The following is a 13,907-nucleotide window of genomic DNA, read 5'->3' as shown; positions in this document are numbered from 1 at the left end:
CAACGCACGTTGGGTGTGCACGCGAAGTGAAGCTCCTCCATAGAAATCCATTGATCTTTCATTAAAGAGACTTAATTTACTTGAAAAAATACATTTTGATCCCAAGGCTGGCATGTTTACAGCTCAATCTGCACTCGGATGGCGGCCGCCATGACACTTTCATGTCAACACACTGTCACGTGACTAGATGGGGTAAACGTTGAAGAAATTAAAGTGAAAAAACATCGCGCAAATTCCCGCCCGGCCCTTCAAAATAAGAGCGGAGGGCCTATGGAGGAAGCGGCGCGGCAGCAAGGAAAATTCATCCCTTCAAAGTAAGGGGCAGCAAAAGTGTTTCATCTGTACCTTTCACTCTCCACACACATACACAAACTCCCTCTCATGCAGATCCCAGAGGAGCATGACCTGGAGAGCCAGGTGCGGATGGAGAGGCAATGGAGGTTTCTGAGGAACAGCCGTGTCAGGAGGCAGAGTCAACGCATCACACAGAGAGGTCAGACACTCTCTCTTTTCTCTCACACGCACATGCACGTCGTGCATGCTCGCACACACAACGCAAAAACAAGCACACTGACTCAGACATAGAGAAAATTAATTCAGGCCTGTGAATGAGTGCACAGCAGTTGGTAGATGATATATTTTGGCTTTCATCCGATCACGCGTGTGTGTGTGTTTGTGAGAGAGAAAACACCCCACCGCTGTGCCACAAGCACGTACTTCCGAGCACGTACGTACAAAACATTAAAGAGCCTGGGGTCCACATGCACACAGGCTGCCCAACTCACATCTGAAGTCAGAGCTCGCTCAAACAGAATGGCTAACACTCGCACGTCATCACTAGCAGCCCCCACTGCAACCTACACACACACACACACGGTCACGCAGCAAGCAGTCGGTTTTCAGAACTTAAGTTTACTCACGCACATTGCTTCATCTCTGTCTCTCTCACTCTCTTAATCACTGCATTCATTCTTTTCCAGTGCTGAGAAGTTTTGTGAGGGGGGAGAAGTAATAGTGGGCTTGCCCTCATTCAATCCACTCCCTGCCGGGAGATGGAGAGGAGACGAGATGAGAGGAAATGGGTGCTGAGCATGGCAGCAAGGGGAGGAAGGGTGAGGCCAGATGGATAGGCCAGGAACAAAGGGCGAGGTTGAAAATGATCGTTACAATGTGTGCTCGCTGTAGGCACCAAGGCATTGTGACGAGGGGTTTCAGTTTTTTTTGGCCAGTTCTGTACCGAATGCACTGCAAGACAACACTGCCAAAATTGATCAGTAATGCATATTGAATATTCAGCTTTCAGCGATTTTGTCTGCCCAAGGTCTCAAACGCTTTTGTATTCTCTTTTACGACGGTTTTATTTATTATTTTTCACAGAGTGCTTCTTTGTCATGTTATTCAGGATTTGTTATTTTTCCACATTCTTCTGCGTTTTATTGTGGGATTGTGCACTCCAGCCTGCCAAGGACAAGACAGGCAGCTCTAGGCATGTCGTTGTCATGACAATGTATCAAGAAGCATCAAACTTGTAAGTCGTGTGCTTATCTGCTGGGGCTGTGCAAGGCTCACGCTGGAAATAGCCAGATGGTGCAGAACTTATTTTTGTAATTGTGTTTTCCACAAATGTAGCTAGCCTATTGCACTGCTTCCATATAGACACACCATGTTGTCATCACATTATGTGCATAGATAATAGTCACTCATCATATCCATGTGCAGCAGCTGAAAAGGGAGTTAAGGATTTATGTAACAACATGTTACATTTCTTTCTGTGAACATTGCCTTGAAGAAAAGTAAAAAATGCAATGCACCATGATATTGATGGAAAGGGCTTTTTGTCTATTAACAATTCTAAAGCAGTAAAAGGCTGTCAACAGTGTTGTGTGAAAATACTGAAAACATCAGTGATCAGTCAGAGCTGTCAGTCACCACAGTGAAATCTGTACTCGGTACACTCAGGCAATCAAGCGCTTTGCTGCATCGTATCCGTGACCACCCCGATTCCAGTACAATCCATTTCAATGACCCCCCCCCCCTATTGTAGGAGTGACCCGACTGGATGACCAGATCTTCATCAACCGCAACCCTGGTGTTCCATCTGTGGTGAAGTTCCATCCTTTCAACGCCTGCATTGCGGTGGCTGACAAGGACAGCATCTGGTGAGCTCAGCTTCCTCCTTAGGACAGCTGTACGCCAAACAATATTTTAAGTTTTAAATTGACCTTTTCAATGTGTTTTTGCTTGATCGGTGCTGTGCTGATATTCAGTACAACAGCACACCCTCATGTGTGATATTGGTTGTAAGGTGTTGCTAGAAAGTATTAATCAAATAATAACAGGTTATTTTCATTTAATTTGAAAATGTCCATTAAATATAGTTCCTTCAGGACAAAATGTTGCTGAGCAACTTGTTAATAGTCATTGCAAAATACTTAACCAGTTAATACTTTGTATTAAAACACATTAACCTACACTAGTGACAACTGCTACAGCTGCTTCCTTGCAATCTGTCCCCTGGCTTCTTGACTGAGATAAAGATCCATTAAAGAATCTAGTTGGTGTCACATTATCGTGTGATGCCACATTAAATCTCTGGTAAAAAAAGAAGAAAAAACATATTTTGGAATGTACAGTATGCCCCTTCTGTTGTTCTGTTATATCACATCAAATGTCACATTCTAAAGCTGTCTGTCTATAGTTTTTGGGACTGGGAGAAAGGAGAGAGGTTGGACTACTTCTACAATGGGAACCCTCGCTACACTCGGATTACAGCCATGGAGTACCTGAATGGACATGACTGTTCATTACTGCTTACTGCAACAGGTTGGTCACACGCACGCACGCACGCACACACACACACACACACACACACACACACACACACACACACACACACACACACACACACAGTCAATCATGTGATCATATAGCCTGGCGTTGCTCATACTAATTCATCACTGCGTATCGGATATTAGTCTGGACTCGAGGGCAGAATTTTCATTTCCAAGGGGCAAGGGGTGGGTTAAAAAATGGCTCTGGACACGATTGGTTAGACCAGACCAATGCTGGGCCCTGATTGGTTCCCCCAAATTTTGGGGGAGAGGAAATGGATTCACAATTGAGCGGGGCCAGACCCAAATTCGCCAAGGGCAATTTTTTTTGCCCATGCGGATTGGTCTAGTTCCAGGCTAGTGATCATACTGTATTTAACTTGTAACAGCCATGAACTAAAACTAGACTGGTTCAAATTATATAGATTTCGGAGTGATAGGCGACTATGCTTTTTTCTTTTTTCAGAAGTGTATTGCACATACTGTAGATTCAATGTAGTTTATATGGTACCGTATGTTTGATGTGAATGATTCGCGATTCAGAATACCTTTTATTGATTTATCTTTTTCTGCGTTTGATTTGTAAGGCATTGCTTTCTTTGTATTTCACTGACAACCGTCAAGGTAAAGATAGTGAAGAAAGGCATGTGTGTATGTCTTTCATTCTCCCGACATGCAAATAATGTATCTGCTCAAGGTACACATAATATGTTGTGCACACCTGGAATCAAATTGATTATGTGCTGGGTTGCTTCCACAGTATTGCGCCTCGTACATTGCCTTGCTTTTACGTGTTGATGCAATTCTTAGATTCACCATGGATACTTCTCTCCCCCCCCCCCCTTTGACCTTTCTGCATTTTCATTCCCTCCCTACCATTCAATTTCCTCTCCTGTCTCCTTTTCCTCCGTCCCTCTTCTCTCTCTCTGTCTCCCTCTCTGTCTATCCTTCTCTTTTCCATATGCCTCTGTGTTCCTCTCCTCACTGTCCTCGTTCTTTATTTCGCTTCATATACCCTCTTCCCTCCGTTTCACCCATGTACCCACTAGGGCATTCACCAAATATTCGAATGTTTTTTTTTTCTCTTTAAAAAAATATATAGTTTATAAAGCTTGGCGAGATAGGAAGTCATAAGAATGAGTTGTCAATGCCCCTGGTGGATGAATTTGTTAATGCTCTATACCAGGGGTTCTCAAACCTTTTTTAGGCCGTGACCCCCAAAATAAACATATTTGAACTGGGGACCCCCACCCTGACAAGCACTTGGAATTGTAGGTATTACATTTAATGTGACTCGGTTCCGCAGATAAATATTGTGAAAATAGCAGATCTACATGCTCACAACGCCTTGCAACGCGAGGCGTTGTGAGCATGTAGATCGGCTATTTCACCTCTTGCTTACTTAATATTTGCCAGTTTGGCCAGTCCTGTCGATTATTCGACTATTCGAATACTTTGAGGTCGAATAATTCGAATACGTGAATGCCCTAGTAGTACCCACCCAACTCTCTTCTTCTCCTCTCCCGCCAGATGATGGAGCGTTGCGTATCTGGAAGAACTTTGCAGACCAGAGGAACCCTGAGATGGTGACAGCGTGGCAGGGCCTGTCAGACATGCTGCCCACCACCCGAGGTCAGCCCTCCTCCAGCGCACACAGTAAAGACCCGCAATCTATTTTTATCTCTACCCCCGGCCCCCACCCCCCCAACCAAATGCCAAAGTACTTCCTGTGGCATCAACTGTACAAGCCATTATACTGTCTGTCCCTCATCTGTTTGTCCACATCTTCATCTTTAAGACGAGGACCAGCTCTGTTTTTGACCAATAGATAGCCTCCACTGTTGGCAATGATCATCGTCTATCTATGCATCACACACATTAGCATGGAGAGAACAATGGATCAAATACCTGGGTGTCCAGGTCTGTCTGAACAAGTGACCGAACAACATTAGTCATAAAAACGTTACCTTGAATTTGCAATGTCTTTGGAAAGAATGTGATCTGTGCTTACAAACTAGTAAATTCTACTACTCTACGTTCTGTGTAGTGTAAAGGGTAGCACGGGTCTGCCCGGAACCGATTACCCGAGAGCCGAACCGAGAACCGAGATGCTTCGGGGCTAAAATATTGACTTGCAGGCTCAAACAGGGTCCAAGTGCTGCAGGTCTCGTTCGGGGCATTCTGAAAAGCATTTACCTGCAAGGATCCGAGAGAGCCAAGATTAAAAGTATATATATTTATGTTAATAAATTATAATTTGTTGTAGCTCTTGGAGAGGTGGGTGAGGTGCGCTCAGTGCTGGAGTAGAGAGAGAAGACGACCAGTCTGTCTCAAAGTAATGGTGAAAATAAGCATAATATAGCATTGCACACAATTTCCCCGGCTCCATTTAGCATTGGATCCAATTTGAATCGGCTCCATATCGGAACGGATCCAATCATTCTCTGTGCCGTTTTGGGTCAGGGCTAGTAAATCAGAATGTTTCTCGGGGAAATTCGGTTCGGTTCAAATACCCTCGGATCCGTTTCGGGACGGGTCTAATAATTTTTTGGACCCGTGCTACCCTCTATTGTAGTGTATTGAGCATTGCATGACCTTAACACAGACCCAAGGAAGATGTTTTGGCATCCATGTGGCAACTAATGCTAACGAATAAATACATAAACTTGACACCCACTGTACTAAATGCATATGCACTCATCATGTTATATACTATAAAGGCCCTAGAAAGGTCATGGAATAAAGGGTGAAGAAAGAAGTGGCACAGTGGTTAGCACTAATGCCTCACAGCAAGATGCTCCTGGGTTCAAACACAAGTCGCCCAACTTTGAGTGTGTGCACGTTCTCCCACTGTTCATGCGTTTTCCTCCCACACCGCAGACATACATGTTAGGGACATAGTAGTGCCTCTAGTAGCTGCAATCAGTCCTCAGAGGCTTGTAGCTGTCCCCTGCTCCTAATAGTTGAGATGGGTCAAATTATTTTGAGTACAAATGATCAGATTTCAGATTTGTATTGAAGGGATAGCCCCTTGAGATGCAGCTTCTCATTTTCTAGAGGGACCCATAAAAACATGAAAAACAAAAGAACATGAACAGCCGACATGAATACGTACAAGACAAGAATACAGATACATTCGTACACAGATAGCTTGCTCAACCTCTCCCACCTACCCACCCACCCAACCACCACACCATCAGCTGATGAGCAATAGAAGAGGCACAGTATCGGTGTGAAAGTCCATACAGGTAAAGTCAATTTAGAAACACGTACAAGTTGATTCCAGATGTGAATATAGGGAAGTCTTGAGGCGACAAGGGATGAAATGGATCTAAGACATACAGTAGAGGAAGATCATTCCAATCAGATGGAGCTTTATAGCAGAATGACCTTTGTCCAACCTCCTTAGTGATTTTTGTTAGATCAAAGTAAGGATATTGCAGGTGTTTAGATGTGATGAATTAGATGGAACCAAATAATGTTTCGGGTAAGAAGGGCAATTAAATTGAATGCATTTAAAAATGAAGTGAAGCCAATGCAATTGCCTTCTTGATTTGGGCTGCAGCCAATTGAGTGAGTTGTACATGAGGCAGTGATGAGTTCCATATAGACACCTCAAGACAAGCCTGCACAGGGAGTTATATACAGTAAGACATTAAGAGGCTCAGGATGCGTGTCTGTGGTGTTCTGATACACAACATCAGCATAATTGATGATAGGGAGTAGAATTTGAGAGATTATCCTTTTCCTAACTTCAAATGAAAAGCAATTAATTGAACGGTAGTGTGAGCTCAGGTAACCATAGGTTTTTTTTATATTATAGTCAATAGTGTGGTTTGAAGGTAAGTTCTGGATCAAGCCAAAGTCCAAGATATTTAAGAGTATACCTTCTCAAGATGGGAGCCATTTGTAAAATGTATGTGTACTTCAAGAGAGCTTGCTTGACTGTGTCATGTACCGAACACCAGATTACAAGACTTACCCCTATTCAACACAAGTTTGTTATTATGGAGCCATTTTTACACGGTTAAAGTCGGACTGTAAAGATGCTTGAATTTGGATTATATGTGAACCGGAAAAGTAAATAACAGTGTCATCGGCATTCTGTAGAGCTGAACTTGACTAGGTGGAACCTTGTGGGACACCTTTCTCTATAATCAGGTTGTCCGACTGAGTACCTTGCAAGGCAACACTCTGACGCCTATTATGAGGCTAGGCATCGAACCAGATAAGGGCATTTCACTGTAGACCAATGGAATGGAGCTTATCAAGGAGTAGGTAGTGGTCAACCACATCAAATTTACATAAAACTTAATCAATTAAGTATGACTTAACTTTAAAGCAATTACTATACTAATTACTGTAGAGGTTTTCAAAAATGTACTAAATTCAGGCTAAGAAAGTCTCTTAACTCATTCACTACCAAGAATATTTAACCAAAAAAAGCCCTCACTACCAGAATTATTTCCGATTTGACTTACCATTTCAAGTCTTTGCGAAAAATATTTTGCGACATACAATTGGCCCGCTGATCGATCAAAAATGTATCATTTTGTGTGTGTGTGTGTGTGTGTGTGTGTGTGTGTGTGTGTGTGTGTGTGTGTGTGTGTGTGTGTGTGTGTGTGTGTGTGTGTGTGTGTGTGTGTGTGTGTGTGTGTGTGTGTGTGTGTGTGTGTGTCTCTCACACACACACACACACACATACACATGTGGTCATGTCATGTGACATGTGTTGACTCATAGATTTGCTAACAGCGCCCTCTAGTGTTCCTCTAGTGTCAATCTTTCAAATCATCATTGGTACAGAGGGCATTTTTAAACAGCCTGTCAAATCTCGTCATTGGTACTGAGTGAGTTAACTAACACTCGGGGTCTAGCTGCAAAATTACATGGCATATTGCATCGCCAAAAGGAGCAATTTATTGTGTAAATAGCCAAGAACATGAGAAGAACACATTGTGCATCTTTATGTTTAAGGTCATGCCACAACACTGACAACAGTGGCTGTTGGTTCAGACTGAATTCATGAAGATTCAACCACCCATTTCTCTTTTCTCTTACCATAGGTTACAACATACAGTGCTGTGTGTATGGGGCCATCCACACCAAGCATGATAAATATAATTATGATTTTGTGAGCTGCCAGCCTTCCACACTGTGTTGCCATTATAGTTGTGTTGTGGAGTTTTGGGATTTTTAAAACAATATATTTATAGTTATACATAAGGTGTAATTATCTGGCCTATTAGTCGTAATGTTCTCAGTCCTGAAGGTGTCCCATGTCAGACCTCTAGTTATTCTGTGACAGCCTCTCCTTCGTGGTTGTCTATTTCTGGGCCAGAGAAGGTTATGGGGATTGTGACATGTATTTTTATTTTATTTTATTGTTTTTAATCAAAGTTATGTCGGCATATTTTTTTGTTACAAATACACAGTGGTCACATCAAAATCAAAACACAATGAAACGTCCCCTTAATCCTCTTGACTGCATCGGACCATTAGCAACAGTATGTGGGTCAATGGTGAAGAGCGTAGATAGACCACCTTCGGACAAGGTTGTTGACGCGAGTCACACATCAGATGCGCAGTGGGCTAATTAGCGACAATTAAGTGCATAGCTGTCTCCGACTGAGTGACTGATTGGCTGACAGGTCTGGTTTTGCAGCCGTGTGGACCACCCACTGTGTGTGTGTGTGTGTGTGTGTGTGTGTGTGTGTGAACAGTGTCACCACTGCTCTGGAGGTGTCACAATTAACTAGCATCACTGAAATAGCTGTCACACACACACACACACACACTCACACATACTCACACACACACACACACACACACACACACACACACACACATACTAACACACACACTCTCACTATACACGCATATGCACACGGAGCTGTCAGATGCTGTCACCCTCTGAGATTCTGTCCTCTACAGAGAACTGTGCTCTTCAGTGCGACAGACACAGATACACACACACAGGCCCACTTTCCATTGCCAGAGAATTTCCCCAACACTTAGTGGTGTCTCGTATGCTTTGTTAACCTAGATAGATCGTTTATGACACTTCAAACAGTGTACTGTAGATTCCACATTGATTGCAGTATCGAGTCGAGGCTGACAGCAACTCAATGGAGATGTTCTTTACATTTGTGCATTTTTTCTGGAAAGAGTAAAGCGCTTTTAATGCCGGAGTTCTCGCTTGGATCAGCGGGGATCGCGCCGCTGTCTTCACCGCGGTGCGATCCCTATGGTCTTCACACAATCCCACAATCACTCCGCAAGTAAACACCGGGCGATATTTACCAAGATGACCACGATCCAGCTCTTGCCACCCGCAAGCGCCCGCTCGCTTCTCCGCGCATCTCAAATAATCGCCCGCCTCTCATTGAAAATGAATTACTAGGGCGCGTCACCACACCCCATCTGAAAGGCGCTTGAGGGATAGACATAAATGTATAGAATGTAGGTTTACATTGATATCACAATGCTGTGCTTACACCGTAACGGCAGGGCTCCACTGCAGCCATTGGGCATCGCGTCATTGTCAACGCAGGGAATGTTCCCTTTTTAATCAATGAAGGGTGCATCATTGCCGACGTTGCCCTGCAACATAAAAATTTGACCCGGTTCATTTTTTGACACCCGATGGCTGCAGTGGAGCCCTGGTGTGAGTAATCAATCCAGTGAGGCCTATATGATGACGCTTGCTCCATATTATGAAGATGCATTGGTTATGGTATCCATAGCAATAAGTGACACAGAGTCCCTCAGCAGAGTGGGTGGCTGTCTGTAGAGACGTGGACATTTTGACCTACTTCTACTTACTTTATATTTCTGTATTCTGTCTTGTAGTCGTTTAATTAACCTTGGATAATTGAAAGTCTGGCTCCTGTGCCTATACGCATAAGCATGCACACACATACTGTATTATATACTGTATGTGTCTCACACACACACACACACACACACACGCAGTTGCTTGCCCATAAACATATTGGACATTATTGTACTTATAACTTGGGATGTTTGACTTCTTCTATCAAATAGAAATCCCTCATTACGTTTTCAAATGGCAGGCAACACAATGGCACAATGACATGGTGCATTCCAGATATTCCAAATATTTCACATTACTGTCGTCATGCTGTCGAAACGCTGCCTCCGGGCCTGCATGAGACCGCCCTCATTAGGCAAGGCCTAACAACCCTTCTCTGAGAAACCTTAGCTCCCTCTCACACATACATATACACACACACACACACACACACACACACACACACACACACACACACACACATACTGTACTGTATGCACACCCACACACGCTCCAGTCCTCTCTCAAAATGCCCTAACTGTTCCATCCCTGTCGTCTGGTAACATGCTTCTGTATTCCTCATCACCTGGCTATCTCAAACCCCTGGTGTCTCTATGTCTGTCCGGCTTTGTTACTTTGCTGGTACTTTGACTTTGTTTTGTTTTTGTGTGTTCTCCGTCTGGGTGAGAGAAAGAGAGAGCAAGAGGACAAGGCAACGCGTTTTTTCCTCCCTAGCAGCAGATACAAAGTAACTTAAAAACAAACTAACACTTCAACGAAATGCAATCGTTTTGTTGTAGTTTAGTATGGATTGTAAACTATGTACAGTATATACCCTCTCAATGGCAGGTAGCGCTTCATTAACTGTTCCACCCCGCTAGTCTTTTGCCCTATGGTGATAGCAATTTGGGTTTTTCTTCCCTGAAGTGTTGTGCTGATGCGTTATCCCAAATGGGACTCTGAATACGTTTCTAATGCACAGCCAGTAGCCTTCAGAGACACATCACCTAGTTTTTCATCCAATTGTTTCAGTGTTATTCACTCGGGAGATGCCACACGGGAACCGCAGCCTTGTTCTCTGGTGTGTGTGTGTGTGTGTGTGTGTGTGTGTGTGTGTGTGTGTGTGTGTGTGTGTGTGTGTGTGTGTGTGTGTGTGTGTGTGTGTGTGTGTGTGTGTGTGTGTGTGTGTGTGTGTGTGTGTGTGTGTGTGTGTGTGTGTGTGTACTGTGTACTGTGTACTGTATGTGTGGGTGTACACAATATAATACACACTTGCACAGTATAAAGACATACTTGAAAATATGTATTCATGCAAGACTTGCAAGTGTATATTATCTCTTGTGTCTGTGTGCGTGCGTGTGTCTGCATGCAGGGGATCCTTACGTGGCTAACATGTGACATGCTTGGGCTGATGTGCTTTTGACTTGCCTCACTCCCCTACTTCCCCTCCATCTGCTACTCCTCTCTCACAGGTCTTGCCAGAAGGGTCTCCATCTATCTTGACAGGAGTAAACAGGGAGGTAAGTGCTGGCTTTTCTCCCCCTCTCTCCTGGACTCAATGTGCCTTACAAAACAAAAAGAAAATACCCCCAAAACCCAACCGCATAACTCCTTTTGTTTGTTTTTATTGTGTTTCTTTGGTTCCTTCCATTTCATGCATCTGTTCTTTTTTGTCATCACTCTCTGAAGGGAAAGGCTGGGGTAGTGTGCAACTACAGGATGGTTTCCTGACTTTATTACACACATTTGGATACACAATCTTCACTGCCATGCCCCTCTGCCAAGCCCTCGCAGCTCCCCTCTAGTATTTTTTTGTTTTTCAGCCGTTCAGTGTTTTTCAACCTCAATTCAGAGACATCATAGACAATATTTAACAAACATGATTGACTCAAAAGAATGCTCCAATGTCTACTGTGGCCTAATATACTAATTTTGGTTCTTCCAGGTCAGTGAGATAGGGAGCTTGGTGGTACAGAGATGTTATTAATAGTGAATCCCAGGCTGCCTTGCCTGGGAGACCAGCAAGTTAAACTCTAGAGGAAACTGAAATTGTGGGGACCACAACTGAGAGACAGGCAGCAACTTCTGCTGTGCAATTGGCATGTGTGAAAGTGTGTCAAGCTTGAAAAGCAAGGGAACAGAGAGATGTGGGCAAAAATGGGCAGAAGGGGAAAAACATGAGCCAAATAGATGTAAGAAGACCATGGGAGAGTGGAGTGAAAGAGTGCGCTGATGGATGGATGGACAGATGGATAGGTGGAGAGATGGATACGAGGCATGGAATGAAATATGTAAGACAATGGAGAGAAATACAATAAGTCAGCGACTAAAGTTATCATGGGGTGTTGCGCATAGTGCTGTTTATTTTCAGTCTGGTAGGAAGGTGCTTGTACAAATACACAATCACACTACACACAGACACTCATAATTACCCAGAGCTTAGTTGTCATCAGTGTTTGCTGAGGAGGTTGGAGGGGTAGAGGCACTCAGACTTCACATGCCCGCAGATGGAAAGCAGACCTAATTAACTTAGATACACATGCTCTTTCTAGTCTTGTTGTAATTCAGTTTTTCTTTTCCTATGCCTTCATTTACCCTCACTTCAGTCGTTCTTACGTGACATTGTACTTAGACGACCCCCCCCCCCCACACACACACGCACATAGGGCTGTCACGATTATGACATTTTACATGACGATTATTTGTCACTCAAATAATTGCGATTAACGATTTAATTGTGTTTTTGTCGTTGACAATGACATTTATGTTTGGCTTTTAGGCTTTGAAGTTGCACATGGTAGATATGCCACATAACCTAAATATACAAAGAAATTACTGACATATTTGACAACTTTATACTTAAAAAAGAACATTGATAGAGGAAATAGCCGATCTACAAGCTCATAACGCGTCGTGAGCTTGTAGATCTGCTATTTCCACTATTTTTGACTTTTTTTTTAAATATATGAACATTTTTCAACATGGAAACGATTATGACGATTATGAAAAATAATCACGATGATTTCATAAAATCACGATTAGACGATTATGTAATAATTGTGACAGCCCTACACACACACACTAACACATATTCCAGTTTTTGTTAGGTTTGAGACTGCTGAAGTTGTGAAAGTAGGGCGGCCCTGGCCCGTTTGGCTGCAGGGACAGAGCCTCTGTGTCCTGCTCCACATTTTGGCACCGCCTGGTGCCTTGTTAAATTCTGAGTCCCGGGAACTAGTGTTCCTTTTATGAGGAGTAGGGGAGATACACCTGTGGCTGCGGGGCGACTAATGAAAATGAGACTGAGACTGTGTGCATCCTCAATGGCCCATATAGGATGTGGATTTATTTTCTTGCTGTTTGCAATATGTACAGTAGACAGGGATCACATTGTGCAGTATTTGTGTCCGGTGATCGAAAGTACTAGCAGGCAAATACAGGAAGAGAAAGTCACTGTGACTTAAAGCAGTGGTTCTCAACCTGTGGGTCGGGACCCCCAGGGGGGTCGCCAAATTATTTTGGGGGGTCCCCAGATGATTAACTTAATGTGCAACATTGTTTTCTCACTCAACAGTAAACAAACCAACATACAGTATAAGAGTATAGAGGCTATCTGCACATTTCTAAAGTGACAATTTATGGACTTTTTAATACCTCTTAAATGACAAATTAATCATTGGACAAATTGTCAAATACTACAGACAGAAATGTGTTATACAAAATGTAATTCCTCACAAAATGTAATTCCTCAACTCTTACTGCCCTTCAGGGTGGGGGGTCCCCAGTTATAATATGATTATTTTGGGGGTCCCGGCCTGAAAAGGTTGAGAACCACTGACTTAAAGTAGCACTATGGAACTTTTTTCTTAATGAATAAAATGTAATGTTGTCCAATCGGTATGGTAGACTGTTAATACAATATAAATTAAACAATTGGGGTGGTTGTATTTTGTCTCCCTGCTCTTCTATTGAGACATTTAGATCGTGTCAAAGGTCATGTCTCACCTAGACACACCTCTGACATGGATTTTGACCTGATGGTCAAGATTCAATTTATCCCCTGAGCAAGCAGGCAGGCTTTATTAGCTCAATGGTGAAAGAAAATCTGCACTTGCTTGAGGAAAGTAGTGCAGCATTCTGTGAAGTTGACATTCTGTCAAAGTTTCATTCCTGACCTAGATACTTTTGTTATTTCTTCTTTTATTTTATTCAAAGCATGAATGTAGAAAGTTACACAAATGCATTATGAATAAAATAAGAAA

The 13,907-nt window shown here is 43.1% G+C and overlaps 1 protein-coding gene across 4 annotated transcripts in view; it reads left to right on the top strand.

Annotated features, from left to right (window-relative positions):
* Positions 1–13,907, top strand: part of rptor (regulatory associated protein of MTOR, complex 1) — a 218,956-nt gene that overhangs the window by 186,325 nt on the left and 18,724 nt on the right. For 2 of the 4 annotated variants that reach the window (XM_080721241.1, XM_080721244.1), the window contains 5 exons: positions 388–493; positions 2,045–2,159; positions 2,699–2,823; positions 4,362–4,487; positions 11,118–11,165. In XM_080721241.1, coding sequence (XP_080577367.1) covers positions 388–493; positions 2,045–2,159; positions 2,699–2,823; positions 4,362–4,487; positions 11,118–11,165 — 520 coding nt within the window. Of the gene's footprint in view, positions 1–387; positions 494–2,044; positions 2,160–2,698; positions 2,824–4,361; positions 4,488–11,117; positions 11,476–13,907 lie in introns of those variants that run through there. The other 2 variants (XM_080721242.1, XM_080721243.1) reach the window with 2 other exon arrangements.

The sequence above is a fragment of the Nannobrachium achirus genome (assembly GCF_963921795.1).
Source record: "Nannobrachium achirus genome assembly, chromosome: 3".
Classification (NCBI taxonomy): domain Eukaryota; kingdom Metazoa; phylum Chordata; class Actinopteri; order Myctophiformes; family Myctophidae; genus Nannobrachium; species Nannobrachium achirus.
This window is presented reverse-complemented; position numbering and strand designations above follow the sequence as displayed.